Below are 17,985 nucleotides of genomic sequence, written 5' to 3'. Positions count from 1 at the left end.
TGCAACAGGCAAACTGCAGATACTCAGAACCAGAGGAGTTAGTGTTGTGACTCACAGAACCAGTAAAATAAGGTTTGGGGCAAATACATCTGAAATCACAACTACACGCGATCAATCTTTGTTGCACTAAGCCAAAGGGTTATGTCAGTAAATATGCACCTACAAGTGGGTCTCCTCCAAACGCATAAGCAGCCACAGTAACACATATTAAATGCGGTAAATAAAACAAGTTTTAAAGTGTCAGGTAAGTCTAATCTCCTATGTTAACATTCAGATCTGAAACCAAATTTTCTATTTATAATGTGAGTATGATCCTCACTAATTTCCCATCCAGCACTGCCACTTAACCCAAAAAGTTTGTTCATGAATCCCAGACCAGATCAAAATCAGGCACTTTTTTGGTTTGAGTTTTTGCTGGTTTGGATTTTTTTTAAGAATTACTCTTTCAGGACTCTAATTGTTCTTCCAATTTTACATAAAAAATAAGGCAAAGCTCTTTTTTTTTAATATAGTACTATGTGTTGTGCTTTGATATACTGAACAATAATGCTTTGATATACCGAACAATAATTTGCTTCTCTTGATCCCAACATTACTCATTCTTGTCCTACAAGCTACTACAGCCTTCCCATGTTTTAAAAATAAACAGAATGCATTGAAACAAAGTCTGTGTACTCATTTTCCTTATATTTAATAAATGTCTTTTTTGAATTGCACCATAGCCCTGAAACTCTACCCTATCTACCCTCCCCTGGCAGCCGTGTGGCTATTCCTGCCATCAGTAATGCATGAATGATCCAAGAGAGAGGAAAAAGGCCCTTATCTCAGCTCATCAAAAATACAAGCAAGCCACAGAGGGGTCACAAATTAAAAATTAAATGCAAACAGACATAAAGTGTATTGACACATCACCGCATCTAAACCTTCCCTTCGACGCAACGGAAAACACCAGACACACGTAACAAGAACAGAAGGCGGCCAAAAGATGTAATGAAAAAGCACTTATTCAAAAAGTGTATTTAACAATGAAGAATTAAGCAGCGATATACATGAGTATCAATAGGGTCTTTGCTGCTAAGGGTAAATCCTGCAGTTATAATACCTGCACATGGGCAACACATCTGCAGTTAGAAACAAGTGCAACCTACCCACACCTGCCGGTTGCTGCAAACCCTGGCAAGGATGCTTGTAAAGTTCAGAAGAACCATTCGGTAGAAAGTAGCTATTTAAATACAACTTAAAGTGTATTTTATTTTAGCTGTAAAACAGAAATCAAAGACAACAGAGAGAAAAAGAAAAAAAAAAATATACTGTTTTTCTCCTGGAACGTTTAACTGTGTGTAAGTGTGCACAGGACACTAAAACTTTCTGAAATCAGAATCCAGCATTACAAAAAACTGCTCTTCAAAGCTCTGTAACACTCAAAATTAATAGGAAACCAAAACAATCTCTATTTTTAATGTAAAAAACTGCATTATCTGCCATATTTTTAACATTATTTGAAATTCAGTGCAATATATACAATCCAAAACCACTAGGTATGCCAAAGCTGTAGAATACAGTTACTACTGAGACCAGCTGCAAATGTCTTTTAGCAGCAGCAAATGGTACAGAGAGGCACCAAATTTCTGCTGATGACAACTTTCCTATATGTTTCTTTCCTAGAAACAGGTTTGGAGGTGACATAAGCTCTTGATGCTCTGCTCTAATACCCACTGCCCTCTGCTACAGTGTTTATTGCCAGATACAAGGACACAATATACTTTTATTTTATATCTATGTAAGAGACTAAGCAGCTAACTCGGAAGGTGTTACTGTGCTTGGGAGCTAACACCCCATTTGGAAAACAAGGGCACACCTCAGTATCACAGAAAAGTCTCTTCTCAATTACTGCATCATTTTTACCCTCAAAAGTACACTCAGGTACATATTATCCTCCTCAATTCATAACATACTTAGCAATTTTGACAGTTTCAAACACTCAGGTGTCTACTGTACCACAAATCAAACATTCTGTAGGAATGCACAACTAAATTACACTGATTTTGGTACCTTATTTGACCACTTGTAGGCTTGAAGAAGTTGGCTGTAAAGAGGTGTTTTGTCCTGAACAGGATCGAGGCTCAAGAGTCCACTGTTGTGCAGAGGATGGTTCTCAGAGGGTTTACCAACCAGGTTGCTCAGACGCTCCAGTTCACTGAAAGAAACAGAATGGCAGGGCTTTGTTAAGTCAAATATGCAGGTATGGATATCTGAGATGTACAGCCCTCCTGCAGGGACAGCAATCACACACAAAGTCTAATTCAATATCTACGTGAGTTCTAAATAACCGCCCAATCCGATTAAAAAAGTCTTAATCACTGTCATTACCCAAACAATTAAATTGCTCTGTTAATCATTAAGCTCAGCGTTTCTAAGCAGAGAAAGTACAAGTCAAGAGTCTTTGTAAGACAACCTGGAAAGAGTCAAACTACTGTGGGTCCTGTTCACAAGCCCTTTCAGAACCCAGGGCACCTTCTGAGCAGTGCACACCCGCAGAACTTCCAAATTCTGACTTGAGCATTGGCCGTAATACTGGGGCCAACAGTAGAAATACTTTATTACTCATCAAGTAGGCAGATGCCTCATTTCATTAAAGATCTGACTGCAAAGAATCGCACAAGAACTTCACGGTACTGAAATACTGGACGGTAAATTGCAAAGTAGAGGAGTGTAAAATACTACACACGAGACAAAATAGGTCAGAGTCAACTGCTAACCAATGTATTGTTGTCTGGGAGCAAGGTTTTGGAGTTATATTAGGTAATTCTTTTAAATGTTACCAAGCAAGACAAGCAAAATCACCAAAGGAAAGGCACAGCTGCCATGGAGCCTCCTCAACTTGAAAATAATAAAAACCAACGGGATATAAAAGAAGTCTACACAGCTGTGTACAACGTCATTCCCAAGAATGATTATCTACTGTCGTTCCCAAAAGATGGGAAGAAGTGGGTAACAAATTATCACAATGAGCACAAAACAAAAATCAGCAAGGTCTATGCACCAACATGAAACAACTTATTGTCTAGAGGACCGCAAACCCTACATTTTTGGAGACCAGAAGCAGTTACGCGCTTGTCCTGCCCTTGGACACCCCCCGGACAGCAGAGATGTCCCGGGGGACACGGGTGACCCAAACAGAGCCCAGGACCCACAGGGAACCGCAGCCCCAACCCTTGGTCTCTATGTACATGAAACATACCAGCTTGTACTGGTATTAACAACAATATCTACATACACTAACTACTATATCTACATACACTAACTACCATATCTACATACACTAACTTTCCAGCCTTACAAGTTTTGGTAACAAAATGGTCACTCTTGAACCACTTGGATGCTACTGAACAGTCAGAGCCTAAAGAAATGTGTGGTTTTATTAATAAAACACTACAAAAAACCCACGAGAAAAACCTCCCTGAAACCCGAAGCATTCGCTTGCCAACACAATTCCAACAACAGCTCCTTTTCTAATACAAAACAAGAAGCAGGTGAATATTCTGAGCAGAACTCCTCTCTTTGGAGACTCTGGAACCAAACACCACGAAGGGGCAACACACGAGGTTAGAAGGAATAAACCAGCCTAAAACTTTCTCCGGGAGTGGAAACGGCACCGGGGCCAGGTCCGGGACACCCGAGTGACCCCGGGACCCCACTCCGTGTCCCCGGGGCGGGGAAGCCCCTCCGGGCCGGCTGCTCACCCCAGGTCGCGGCTGACGGAGTGCAGGCTCTCCTGGAAAGCGGCCACGAAGCCCTTCTCGCGGCCTTCCAAGGTCTCCTTGTTGCGCATCCCATCCTTCAGGCAGTCGAAGACCCGCGTTACGCTGGAGCGCAGCGCCTGGATGGCGGCGATGGCCTGGGAGAAAGCCTCCAGGTTCACCCCGGGGCTCAGCACCCCCTCCGCCATCTTGGCCGGCCGGGCCCGGCCTCCCCCGCTCCCTCAGGCCGCGGCGGCGCGGGGCACGCTGGGAAATGTAGTCCCGGCCGCTGGCTCCTTGTCTATTTCCTCCCCTCTGATTCGAGGCTTAGTATTTTTCAACATATGCTTTTCAGCTGTTAATATCACATTTATTTTAACTGTCTCCACGCTCCCTGCCGTTGTGGTGCCCATGAATTTCTCATTTTACATCCTACCTGGAACAGTAAAAGGGCTTGATGGTTGTTTTACTGTTTTTTCAGTGAGGGTGCAGAGCCTGGCCCAGGCTGCCCAGGGGGGTTGTGGAGTCTCCTTCTGTGCAGACATTCCAACCCGCCTGGACACCTTCCTGTGTAACCTCATCTGGGTGTTCCTGCTCCATGGGGGGATTGCACTGGATGAGCTTTCCAGGTCCCTTACAACCCCTGACATCCTGGGATTCTGTGAACTGTAACAACAAAACAGTGGCCTGGAGACAAACCCATAAATGTATAAGGAACTTGCCCCTAAAGAACAAAAAGCACAGCATACCTTTAGCTTAGAAACTCACTTTTTGTTTTATTTTTTTTGCTCCAGGGATCTGCTTTTCCTTTATAAATGAGGAGCCAAGTTCTCCTGAACATACAGCAGGCAGTTCAGAGCACCAAGAGCTCCGTTGGCTCCCTTGGGAGTCAAGGCAAGCTCTGCTTCAACATAAAGCTAAAGAAGAGAGCCGGAGTTCCTGTTCCTCTTATTGCTCCTCCTAGAAGGCAAAGCTTCCATAATTTGGTGTGCTCATTAGGAGGGCATTGCCTTGCCCAAGTTTCTCGCTGCTTTCTTCTAAGCAATATTCCTTGAGTGGCATCTTGCCCAAACCAAGACAGTGTGCGAATTTCATTGTCATTATAGGTATTGTGTAAGTGGGCATTATGAATATAAAATACGTGAAACCAAGATATCTCCAAGGTACCGAAAAAATCTTTTTGCCTTAAAATCTCTGGTAAAACATAAAAGCAAGAATCCAGCTGATGTCGAAAACATCCAAAAATCTTCCTATGTGACAGCTGTTGAGTGGGCTCCTGCAAAACTGTTTGGGTGGCCCAATATGGACACATATCCACATGTGAGTGAGCATCAGAACTGACATTTTCTATCCTCTCCAACAGAAGTTCAAGGACTTAGTGGTCTCCTGCCAAAAAAAAAGAGATCACACTTAAAAGTGCACGGGTTCTGTCCACGGTGCACAACACAGCATCACGTGGAGAGATGCAAACAGCAGCCGCAGCCCTGGAAGCAGCCTGCTGTTAGTTCAGTGTTCTGGTCAGACTAATAAACCCTGCCCCTCAGCATCGCTAATTAGCTCTGGCAGAGCCCTGTGCTAACGCGGTCACACCACACCTTGCCCAGTTGCCAGCACCTGCTGCTGAACGTGCCACTGACATGGACCAAGGGATGGAGCAGAGAAGGGAACTGCCAGCTCTAGATCCATTCTGTGGCTAAAGAGAGAATTTCATTTTGGGCGCTCGCAGTCTCGTAACGTACGCAAGCTCTGAACTCACCTGGGGAGAAAGGGAAGGGGAAAAAACGTAACGATCCAACCTGGCATCACATGCGGCTTGAGGAGAGCGGCACAGGTCTCTTCTGAGGCAGAAGCTCAACTGGGGAGCACATCATTAACATGAACCTTACACAGCAAAGTGTGTTACGGCAACGTTACTCAAATTGCAGCTACTAAGAACCAAGCGGGCTGTAGTTAATCAGCAGCATCAGAGAAAAGGGAGGATTTCAGAATCCTTGCAGAGGTACTGTAACCAATTTGTTAGGGAAGAAAGAGCCCAAATGCATCGTCATTTAAGAGAAATTAATTTTGTTGTCAGGAGAGACAACTAACGGCCAGTATTGTGTTTCATACCAAGTGCAGATAATGTCTCATGAAATGTCTGGACAGGACTCAACATTTGAAATAAGTGACATAAGAAATTATCTTTATCTTGCTCTGAGATAGATAAATGCGGATATTTATTCTGCAGCAAGCTGGACCGATATTCATCAGCAGGGCCTCTTCATTTCTTCATAGTTCATTGCTACATTCTTGACAGCACTTCAGATAAATATAATAAACTGATTTTTTTGTTGTTCAAATAATTGTGACACTCAGTAGTGCAATTGGTAAGATATTCTTGCTATTTTTACTTTCCTATTAATTTCTTTCAGGCTTTCAGGCTTCAGTTAGCCACACAGTTTACTACACGATGCATTATTGAAACAGAAGAGAAGCTGGAGGTTATCGACTCGTGTTTGAGGCTCCTGCCAAGGGAATGGAATGCAACCTGCCTCCTCTTAGACAAGGTTGGAATGGCAAGACATTTTCAGATGCGGGGGAGCCTTGATCTTCAGTGCCATTTCTTTCCTATTGTTCCCTGAATCAGAATCTCTCACTATATCCAAACAACAGTGAGCAAAAATCTTATCTGAACACTCCTGCCAAAAGAAACAGCGAAATAATGAACTGAGCTGACAATGATGTAGTTATCATCAGATTTCCCGTGGGATGAATAGAGTTAGCTCAGGATTGTTTCAGGCTCTCAGGTGACCCGGATCACATTTCAAAGGATCTTCCCCCACATCACAGCGGATGGAAAACAGACCCGGAGACCTCCCAGTCCTCTTAGGGGGTCACTGTAGGAAATACAATTTTCAGGTGGCTATTCAGTTCTTTATCCAGAATGTTTTGTTTCAGTTTACAGCTATAAAGTGTCCACATCACACACAGAACATTCCGCACATAACAGATTTGTCTGCAGCACCACTAAGGGCTGGATGGATTATGACTCTTCCATTTGCCCTTGTCTGATGAAACCAGCACCCTTGATATCAGTTTTAAGATAATTCGAAGAGATATGTGCTGCTGCTGGAGTTTTGCTCCCTGGGGAAGTCAACACCTTATCCCAGCACTGAATTTACATGAGAAGTGTAAAGCAAAATACAAAAAGTCAATCGTACCCAGCAAAACTCAGGGTGTTATTTTATGCATGCGGAATTCTGTCCCGAAATATGTCAAATTTTACTTGCAAAAATAAAAGGCTGCTGTTTTATTCTCTCTGTGTGCAATCTACAGAGAAGTACACTCAGCTACTTCTTTTCTTTAAACATTCAGTGATCAAGTGTGGAATCTGATGTAAAACCGAATGGGAAGAAAGTATCATTATTTAAAGGCTGGATAACTGCTTAAAATTAGAGCTGTGAAGGCATCAAAAATACCAGAAATCACAGATGGTTTGCAGACAAATTCACATTGCATTTAGTCCACTCAACATCTAAAAAAAACCCTATGCTTTTGCCTTGCTTTTCAGTCTATCTGTTGATGCCTGCTCAAAACATACTTTAAATTGGGCTTTGAGTCCTCTCCTGTTGCCCTATACCTTCAGATCCCAGTCGCTTTGAAAAATCTACACAAATACATCTATTTTTAAATCGGGTCATTAAAATTTAATATATTTTGCACAATTTCAAAATGACAACTATCCTGAGCAGGTTAAATAAGATATTAGCAGGGATTAAACAGTAGCAAGAACAGACAAGTAGTGCTGCAATATGCAAGTGGCTGAGACAGAATGACCCAGTTGCTTCTTCGTGACTATATTGATGATTCTGCAGAGTTAGAGTCAGTTAAACTCATTGTTTTCCCTATCCGAAGACTGCAGGATCTGGCTTTTACATAATTCCAGTGTATTCTGTAATTTAACTAGTTAAAGCCTGTTTGCCTTTTTTTCAAACTTTCTGTCTTGCCCTCCGGCTTTTCTCTCTGACACTGGTTTGCTCTGGGTAAAATTCCGCTCCCATTATCACGAAAGACCAGGATTTGGCACAATCATTCCAGCTTCACCGCCCAGCAGCAGTCAGCAGAATTTGCTTGAATACATAATGCTTGAATTGTACTCCTTCCCAGTTTCTTGCGGAGGTTGGATTTTGCAGCAGGCAAGGGGAAGCTTGAAACGTGCTGGTTATTCAATATATGGTTGAGCACATCCAGTAGCTATTGCTCTTCATTGAACAGGCGCATGAAAGTTTTAGATGGCAGCGTATCCACTGTTATGACAGCAAATGTGATGGAGTTCATGGTACGATATATGGCATTTCTTCTCGCCAGGAGCAAGCTCTAACATGCAGATTTGAAAAGCAGAGGTTGCTTTTCCCCAAGCTCTTTTAACAAAATCTGACAAGGTAACAACTACTGACACAAGTTCAAAGTGTTCTGAAGTTCCTGATTAATAAATGTTATTTGAGAAAAGTGTAATCTCAGGACAATAAGGCCTGACATGAACCGGATTCAGGTATGATTTTGGCAATCTCCAGCTTTATTCCCTCTAAACACAAACGCAACATGCCAAACAAACCATCCTGCCCAACTCCTGAGCTGAACGTTCTCTGTTCCACCAGCCACTTGCCAAGAGTCATTTGCTCCAGTACTTCTTACAAAAGCCAAGCTGCTTCTCATAACTCTCCATCCTAATTAAGCTACTTGCTGGCTTTTATAATCACCTCTCCATAAACCGATCAATCTCAGCAGGATTTTTAACAGATGAAACTGGGTTGATCTCCTCTTAAAGCACCAGCTATCCTGAAACAACAAGGTCTTATTTTTCATGTTTTCTTGCATGTCTTGTTATTTTCTTTTCCAGTTGCAAAAGACAGAGGCCAACAATAAAAATAAATTTAGTCAAATATGCTGAAGGCTGAATGAGGGCATGGAAACCTGCAGTTTTCCAGACAAGTCAAGCAGTTCTAGCAAATGCATAGATCAAGATTTTCTTTCAAGCTGTTTCACACTCAGTATTGTCCATTGATCCATTAAGGAAGACACACAACCATGCTTTTTAACAGAAATCCGGACAAAAGAGGCAGAATGAATCAAAGTTTTGGGGTACTCAGAACTTTGGCGTTTCAGAAATGCAGTACTTCATCTTGACCTTTGTTCGAGAAAGCATCTGAATTCAACTTGGAGTATGTACGAAGGGACTTTTAAACCCACAAAGCCTTTCTGCAGCCCTACTGGCTGCTTCAAGACCCTGTCTCTGGAAACTGGAGGGCAGCTAAACTGAGTTCTATTCAGAGTCCACAGCCAAAAGAGCATTTCCTCTGAGGGGGGCTTCATGGGGAAAGCACACGTCCAAAAACCACGCAGAGCATCCCAGGGGCACCGCAGCACTCCACATGTTGCCAGGACACAGCTGGCATTGACTGGATTTACCCAGAAACTTCTGCTCCCACAGTAGGAGTTCTTGCTGTCTCATAATATGGGATAAGATAGGCATCAATACTTGGAGATAGTGGACACACCATATGAAGTGGAAATTAATTGGCTTCAAATAAAAGACTACCTTCATTTTGCGAGGACAGACACCAGACAATACGCACAGACAGTGAGTCCACATTGCCACCAGTATCCCCAGTGAGTACCTGCCCCATTTGGGTGTTGTTCCACCAAGACCAGCAAATCCAAAAGCAACATGAAGGACCATACGTTGTAGGTGCTGTGCTGCTGAAACACAATAGGACAGAGAACAGGGAAGGACCCAGAGCCGTGTGTGGCACGGCCAGAAGATACAGAACAGGCTGGATTTTTTCCAAAGACTATTATCTGAAAAAGACTTTGCTTTATACTTGGGCCAATGTGGTAAACTGTGTCCGGTTAGCTCAGGAAAAGGTCAGAGATAATTTAAAGTAAAGAAAGGCCGTCTCTGGCAGCTGTATCCAATTCAGCGAGATATATTATCCCCAAAGGAACATCAGAAAAAAAATCCTTATTTATTTTATTTCTGCATATTCCATTTATCGCTACCCTGGTACATTCATGCTGTGGAATTGACCTATGTTTTCAGGCAGATCCAGCCAGTGTCTCCTCAAATGAGACAGAGATTGTCTAAACAGACAATCACTTCCCAGAATTTGCAGATCTAATTCCATACTACAGTATTTAAGGTCTCCAAAAAAAAAAAAAAAAAAAAGGGACATCCATCTTCCCTCTGAAAAAACATAGAAAGATTTTCCTTCTATCTAGAGATTATTTAGTGCTCTGTTATTGACACTGCTTCTATTGAAAGATTTAAAGATAAAAATGCAGTGTATTCAAGTAGCGATCATTTTTCATCGTCACTTAGTGACAGTACAGCCTGCAGTCAATTGCTGCAGATTTATCTTTGCTGCTATCGATCGCGTGCGGGGCTCAGCTGTTCGCAGGTGCCTGGCTGCGTTGCTTCTCAACTGCAGCAAGAAATGCAAAGGCAGTGGACAGGAGTGGTGCCAAGCAGCCTTGTTTTCGGTCTAAAGCTGTTTAATTATTTCTCTATAAGTGGTGGGATAAGCAGCTAGAAGGGAATTTGTTGATGGACACAAGACATTTCCTGCCAGACAAAAGGAAAAACATGCAAACACTGTCACCCTGTGTAGCGCAGTCTACAAAAAATCACAGGGAAATGCGTTCAAGACACTGGATGTGAATGAAAACTTCAGGTATCAGAGGAGCAAATGCTTTGAGAAAAGTAGGGGCTGCCAGTCAGGTCGCTACAGCAAACCTCCCATGGGCTCCTATGGTGAAGATGCTCTCTTGTGCTCTCCTGAGGATTCCCATCACATCATGGGAAGATTCCTTCAGCTTTCTAAAGCCCACAGAGAATGGAAAGTATTATCCTGAGGGTTTGGAGCACTCCAGCCTCCAAAGCTCCGTGAACCATATTTTTACTTAAGAAACGGGGATTAATTCTGGTCACCTTCTGGGTTTAGTGTGAAGCTGAAGGAGAACAAAAATCTCAAAACATTTAGATGCAAGATAGAACCTGCTGGTTTTCAAACAGAACAATATTGGATCTCAGACTCCCATCTCAAACACAGCTACTATTTTAAACAGAGCCAGACTTCTATATATGTGCTTCTTTGCTTAAGCCAAATACATTGGTAATTGCTGATACAGGGGCTGTGAATTTGAAGGCTGAATAATGCTTGCGGGAATCCTTAAGAGACCAAGAAAGCTTTCTCTAGAAGCTGTCATGCACCTCCCTGATGGATCACAGCTCACAAACCATAAATGCACTTAATGTGGGGAGCAGCCGGGACCAGGTCTCCGGCTTCCTACAGCAATTGCTCTGTTACGGAGTTAAAAGGTGCATTTGTGCTTGTTTCTCGTACCAGGTATGAGCTGAGATGTGACCCAGACACCTTTAAAGTTTCTATCTATAAGGTGTTTGTGTTAAATATAAAGGCTGGGAAAGAGGCATACAAAGAACTCCAATGAATGAGCAGACCAGGGCACCTCAGAGCTATTCGCAGCTTTCTCATCCAAGTGCTGCCATTTATCCCCTGTCCCTGTTGTGACTTTGGGTCACTCCCTTTTTGGATATTGCCCATATGGATTAGAAAAGGGAAAGGCAAGCACTGGCCATTTCTTGAATAAGGAGACCCATTCTGTCCCTTGTTTGCCCTGCTTCTTCCTTCTACTCCTGCTGGGGAGACCCGGGAGATCAATTCATAGAACAGCAAAAAGCCCCAAACATTGTAACTGCAGGAACTACCTCGAGATGAAAATCACGTACTTTATTCTAGGGGCAGTGACTTAACCTAAACCAAGCAAGCTATACAAATAAAACACATAAGCATAGGTTCAGCCCAGGTTTGAACTTTACAATGTTCAAGCCCTTCTCTCCTTCCTTGTTAATCACGTGCTTGAAGTTCATTTTCTAATCACTTCTATGACAGACGTTCTTCTGCCAAGCCCTAATCTTTTTACACTCCTTGGCAGAGAGCTCCGACTCCTTTGTCATTTCCCAATCCAAACCCTTTTGATTAACATCTCTGAACAGGTTGATCAATCTGTTCTGAAGCCCGCACACAGGAACATACATGTTCAGCAGATATTTCCCCTACAACTTTCTCTGCCACACTATTTTGGAGAACTGTTCTAAATGGTGCCAGCTAACTCTTGCTATTTGCAGACATAGGAGATGGGATTCTAAACCATGAGGACTTGCCAAGGTAGCTAAATGAGTATACTAGCAAAAGGATATTTCTCTTAGTGTACAGCTCATTCCTATTCTTCAAATAAATTGTACTAGTAGGACTTATACTGCCTCAGCAGAAGGTTTTTGTTGATAGGAAACTAGTTTCACCTCTTGCATTGCAAACCAGTATCTCAGTGACAACACAGCTTTTGACCAGGATGAGTTGTTTTCTCCTCAATATTCACAGCTGCCAAAAAAAGGGAATATGATCAGTCTTAAAGAATAAAAAGTGGCTTAATTCTGTCCCCCAAAATAACCTGCACTTTTGATCCATTCTAAATTCCTTTTCTTGCAAGGCTTTCCTGCACAGATAACAATGTTAAACAAATTAGCGAATTACTCTCCCTGCAAGAGCCAGGTCATATTTCACCATTAGAGAAGGAGTCTGATTTTTCCTTTGGTGGAAATAAACCCACAATAACAGTATTTGCTATAATTCACGTCTCAACATTCTGCCTCAAAATAGTTCATTTTGTTATATTTAATGCTTCAGCGTTACATCTTAAAATAATGTCAATAATTACAAATCTCACTGTTTTATTTTAGGCACTGTTCTCCCAGAGTGACAGAAGCACACGGATTGAAAACATTGCTGCAAAGATTGCTGGAAGATAGGGAGAAAATCAAAGGTGGCAAAAAGGGAAAGAGATGCTCTCTGGACACGGTAACGAGGAGATACAGACGTTTCTAATGTTCATAATTTGCTTAAAGCTCAAACAGGGTTCTGTGATAGTGAAGTAAAGCGCTGCAATATCGTGAGTTCATGGTGTAGTACTTTGGCCCTTGTGGGATGTTATACTGCAATATCGAAGTGAAGGATCATACTCTCAAGTCTGCAATCTGGTGCCCCTCTCTGGCTGTCATACCTGATTCTACACAGAAGAAACCCAATAAAGCATATTGATCGAACTCTGTCTGATGTGTCAGGTATAAAATAGCCCTTTGTATGTAAATAAAAAACTATACAGAACAAAAAAAAAAAGTATTTGAAAACTTCCTCTCTTCAAATCATTAAAGTTCCTTCTGTTGTAATACAATATTTTCATAAGTTTTATGAACGCTAGCACTGACCTATTCATTTCCTAATGCCTGAAAAATTACAGATCTTCTCTTGCCCATTTAGTAAGAAAGTCAAGCCCTTTACAAACCTATTAGGAAAACAATATTTACAACAAAGTACCAAGGAAAAACCTCCCATTAAATTTTACAGCAATTTCCTTGGAAGAGTCCTTCCTACTGAGAACAGCTGGACTTAATTGCAAATGAGATGGCTGAAGGAAGTACATCTGATTGCAGATGTAATAAAATCCATGCTTGACACCTTAATTTTTTTAATATATATTGGCTACCATCAAATCACTGCATTTGCTGGTTTGCAGGCTGAAGGTATCAAAGTTCTGGCAGGAGAACAGAGAGGGAATGGAACAGCTTGTGGAGTCCTTCAAAGCCTGGTGCTTAAGACACAGCTTTTTAATGCTATTGATTCCTAACAATCAATATTTTTTTCAATAAGAAAGTCTCATATTACCCCTTTTCCCAACCACCTTTCACAATGAACTTAGTTAGGATGAAAAAGCACTTAATGGCTTTCTTTCGAGGCCTGGTTTATTTTTTCATGGTCATTGCAGTCTCTTTTTCCTTACACAGTTCACGGCACTCAGCCCCACTGGCTGGTACTACGTGGTTATAGAGTGGCCAGCCAGATCTTCTCCAGCCTAAAAACCTCCCGTCAGGTTATAATTTAACCCAGAGAAGTTAATTTCTTTGAAATTAATGAAATTGCAACCATATCGACCTATTGCCTTTAAGATTATTTGCTTAGAATCTACCATAAAAAGCAGTGACTCGTGTTTCTTCCTTATTCTGTTGCATTTCTGCATGTAGCCTGGCTGGTCGTGAGCTTCATGAGCAAGGTTTTTAGACACCTTTTTACCATTAAATTTGAACAAACGCAGTTTTATCTGTTGGGAGCTTTTTATGCTGACTTTTCAAAAAGTAGGGCTGGTCATCTCTCTTGGCAAAGGCATCACAATAGGAAGCTTTGCTTAGAGAGAGAACAGGGGGAGCAGGAACCGCGATTGCTGCCACCGAGGTTGCCCGAGAACTGAGTTCCATTGCTGACTAATTGCAGGCAAATTGCTTCTGCTGGAACATCTATTGAGTGAGCAGTAGGAACAGTGTTTGCTTGTAGAGCAGTGAGTTTAACAAGGGTGGAATAAACACTAAATACTGCCCGATTCCTCCTGCAATGAAGGATATAATCTCCTTTCCTCTTCTTGGTATGGGAGAGTGGGATCATCATCCCATTCTCAATGCACCCCATTTTCTGCTGAAGAAAACACTGGGATAACTCTTCCAATTCTCTCCCATCTCCTAACCTAACAGGATTATTTCTGGACAGAAACACATATTTCTGTCAAAGGAAAATAGTTATCTTCCAGCAACATGTTGAGAGCTGAAACTAATCATCGGGGCTCATTACAAGCAGAGGCTGCTTTTCCTTTCATATTTTTTTTGCAGAGTAACACCGTGTGTGGCATCCCAATGCTTTAAAAATAACCTGCTGCTCCGCTGGTACCTAGCATGATGCTAATAAGAGCTTCGTATAAGGGATGTTGCAGAATCTGTAATGACAAGCTTCATTTTTTTAAAAGGAGTAGCATTCTCTGCTTGCTGCTGTAAGTGGCTGTTTAACAAGGCCCACCAAACGCTGCAGAAATACATATAAATGCATTTTAATCAACCACAAAAACACTCTGTAACACAAGTAGTTATGCAGCTATGCCCACAAGAGCACAGGTAAGTAGGCTAGTAAATATTTTATAAACTATTGTTGCAAAGGATAGTAAACATAAATATTTAGTACAATATTTGTTTACATTTTATCCTATGTTTAGAATAATATTATGCCTACAGACAAGTATACATTCCAATGTTTGGTCTAGTAATACTACTCATAGACACGTGCTTAGGTAAGATACTTAATACAGTGACATGATGCAGGCAAAAAAATGAAAGGGCTCGTTTACAAGATATATGCACAGACACAACTATATACACATTTAGGTTTTTGCATAGAGGAATTGCACTATGAGAAACGAATACACTATAAATATCAGCATCTCTTTGCAAGGTGGTATATGTTAAACTTTTAACACAGGATTTGTTGGACGGTAGGGAATCAGCTTGGGGGGCTGCGTTACAAAACGCGGAACTGGCACCAAGGCAGATTTCCAATGAACACAGGATGAAGTGCAAATATCGCTCCCCAAGGCGTATCCCCAAGCACAGGCAGATCTCCTGCCCTTCTTGTAGAGTCAAAGCGGGGGTTGGTGATTCCTTAAAGAAATGCAGAGTGCAATGACTGCAAAGAGAAAAATTCCATGCCCAAAGCCCTGGGAATGCACTGGCTCCCTGGCAGGGCTGCGACTCATCCCTGTCAGGCCGTTGCCTCTATCCTGGAACAGAGGTGGCGAACAGCTTGACACATTAATATTTATTACAGCTTGCAGTGCAGCAATAGTCCTATATCAGAGCTGACTCTATTATAGAAAAGACCTGCATTATAGCAAGAGGTGGCCCTTTACAGGGATTTGGTTTTTCTGCCTGATAATGCATTTTGGATTACAGAGTCTCTATATACATTGAAAATTCCATTTACGGCTACGTTGCATTTATGATAACAGACAGCTTTTATCTCCAGTTGAGGGCCTTTTCAAAGAGTTCCTTGAGTTCTTATTTTTTTAATTATTATTAATTAGATGAGAGTTCTTGCAAAATATGTATCTCTATGTGTGCATGCTGGCTTGGGTACTGTTTAGCACTATTTATTTTGGACACCTGACCGAAGCCACGATGTCAGTTTGACCAGACTGTTTTATGCCAAAGTAGAGGAGTCATCTTTAGAGGACCAGAAAAGCAGCAAAAGGCATTTAATCTCTAATTCCTGGGCTTACCTATGGCCTGTGTTACTCAGGATTGATTCACAGCTGCTCCACGGTGACCGCAGCGAGATGTGGCAGAGCAGCGGTTCCCATCTTAACGGATACGAGTTGCCTGTTGCACAAAGAGCATTGTCACTGTTAGTACCTCCAACAGAAAGACCTATATGCAGTATTGGGTTTTGTTGCTTGTTTTGGTTTGTTTTTTCTTAGCATGCATCATCTTTTTAGCAATATGCCTACTGAATGTTAACCACCGTAACGATCTCAGTGCACCTCCATAGCACTCCTGCTTCCCTTAGTCTGAGCTGAAGTGATTTTCTGCGTATGTAGCAGTTTCAGCAGAGAGGCCAAGGACTGGCAGAACTACAGCAGCCGAGCAACCTTCCTTTTCTTCACCAGCAGCTCACAGCCAGACACCAGTGCTGATGCACAAGGTGGGAAGATTTTGTCGGCATTTTGACTTGTTAACACTAAATTCTCCAGTGCTTACACCTTTACTCCTGGGCTCTGCTCTGCTGTGCACCACACAAACACAGCACAAAAAGATGCTCAGGTCCTCAGAGATTATCTCTGCAAGTAAAGAACTGTCTTGCACCATCTCCTCTGGAGGGAGAAACTGGAGGTGAGGACAGGGCTGGGAGTGCAGGGCAGACGGGGCACTGCGGCAGGTGGGAGCGGAGGATTGGCGTGGCTATGGTGAAGGTATTTGTGTTTCAGGAAGACCAGATGAACTTTCAACGACACGAAAAGGAACTTGCACAGGCAATGTGCCAAAGAGCCTCATCTAGAGCAAGAAAGGGGCTAGGGAAGTTGTCAAAGAATTTTGGAAGCCAAAACAAAAAAATAGTCATAGAACCAGAGAATGTCCTGAGTTGGAAGGAACCCCGCGGGTCACATCGTGTGTCTGAGGATGTTGTCCAGTCTCTTCTTGGACATTGTCAGGTTGGGGCTGTGACACCTCCCTGGGGAGCCTGTTCAGTGTCCAGCACCTCTGGGTGAAGAACCTTTTCCTCATGTCCAACTGACCCTCCCTGGCACATGTTTCTGCCGCTCCCTTGGGTTCTGTCCTTGGTCACTAAAGAGAAGAGCTCAGCGCCTGCCTTTCCTCCTCCCCCTGTGTGGAAGCTGTAGAGTCAAAATTACAGAAGACCATTTGAATTCTCTATTCCGTGACTGGGAAATACCCAATCCAAAACTGACCTTGTGGAGATGAGCGATGAGAAGGAAGCAATTCAGTCTGCCAGTGTCCTGGGTGAATTACTCATTGCCAGGTAGGGAGTGAAACCACAATGCCTCCTATCTTGAAAAGCGAGCAGATGTGGGAAGAGGAGAGGAAGGCTGAACAGACACATCAACACGGGGTCTGCGATCCTGCTGCTCAGGTCCCGGCTGCACCTGGAAGAGCTCAGGAAAAGGAGAGGCAGGAGGAACTAAGGAGGCCACAGGGATCTCTCCCATGTGCCATCAGCATGTTATCCCTCCGAGTGCTGCTGTTCCTCCCACCTCACCCAGCTGCAGCCAGGACACACTGGGAACACAGAACTAACCCATCCGAGTATCTCCCAAAAAAGGGTCTCCCCCCTCTCTCTCTGCCTTGCCCCCCAGGCACTCTTCATTTTTCATTGCCTGACTGATAAGATTGTGCCTGACTTCATTGAGGCTTTTAAAATCTTACTCTTTGCTATTAGTATTGATTAGCTTTGTCCTCTTAATGGGCTATTTTTTTTGTCTCCGGGCTTGTTGCATCATCAAGTTATATATTACTCTTCAGGGTTCTTTGTATGGATTCATAAATATGAGTACAGTTGTGCACCAGCTCTGAGAAAAGATGCTAATCTGCTGAACAAACCCCCAAGCCATCTTTCAGTGTTTGGGAGATCATTTACAACGAGAAAAAGGATAAATAATATGGTCATTGCTTTTTTTTGGGAGGGCAGTGAAGGGGTGGGGGCAGCAGGGAGAGGGGAAAAGTAGAAAAGAGAGAGAGCAAATTGCTCTTCCAAGGGGAGAGTATGAGTATTGAGTGACTTAGTGAGCCAATGCACCAGCT

General features: G+C 42.7%; 1 protein-coding gene across 1 annotated transcript in view; it reads right to left on the bottom strand.

The window, feature by feature from the left end:
- Positions 1 to 3,989, bottom strand: part of MED27 (mediator complex subunit 27) — an 80,505-nt gene extending 76,516 nt beyond the window's left edge. Inside the window, exons 1-2 of the mRNA XM_005512862.3 lie at positions 3,744 to 3,989; positions 2,053 to 2,197 (exon numbers count right to left, since the gene is read on the bottom strand). Of these exons, the coding sequence (XP_005512919.1) occupies positions 2,053 to 2,197; positions 3,744 to 3,949 (351 nt within the window). The 5' untranslated portion in view covers positions 3,950 to 3,989. The remainder of the gene's footprint in view (positions 1 to 2,052; positions 2,198 to 3,743) is intronic.
- Positions 3,990 to 17,985: the final 13,996 nt, after the last annotated feature.

The sequence above is a fragment of the Columba livia genome, chromosome 19 (assembly GCF_036013475.1).
Source record: "Columba livia isolate bColLiv1 breed racing homer chromosome 19, bColLiv1.pat.W.v2, whole genome shotgun sequence".
In the NCBI taxonomy this organism is placed as follows: Eukaryota; Metazoa; Chordata; class Aves; order Columbiformes; family Columbidae; genus Columba; species Columba livia.
Note: the sequence above shows the minus strand (reverse complement) of the source record. Positions and strands in the feature narration are given on the sequence as shown.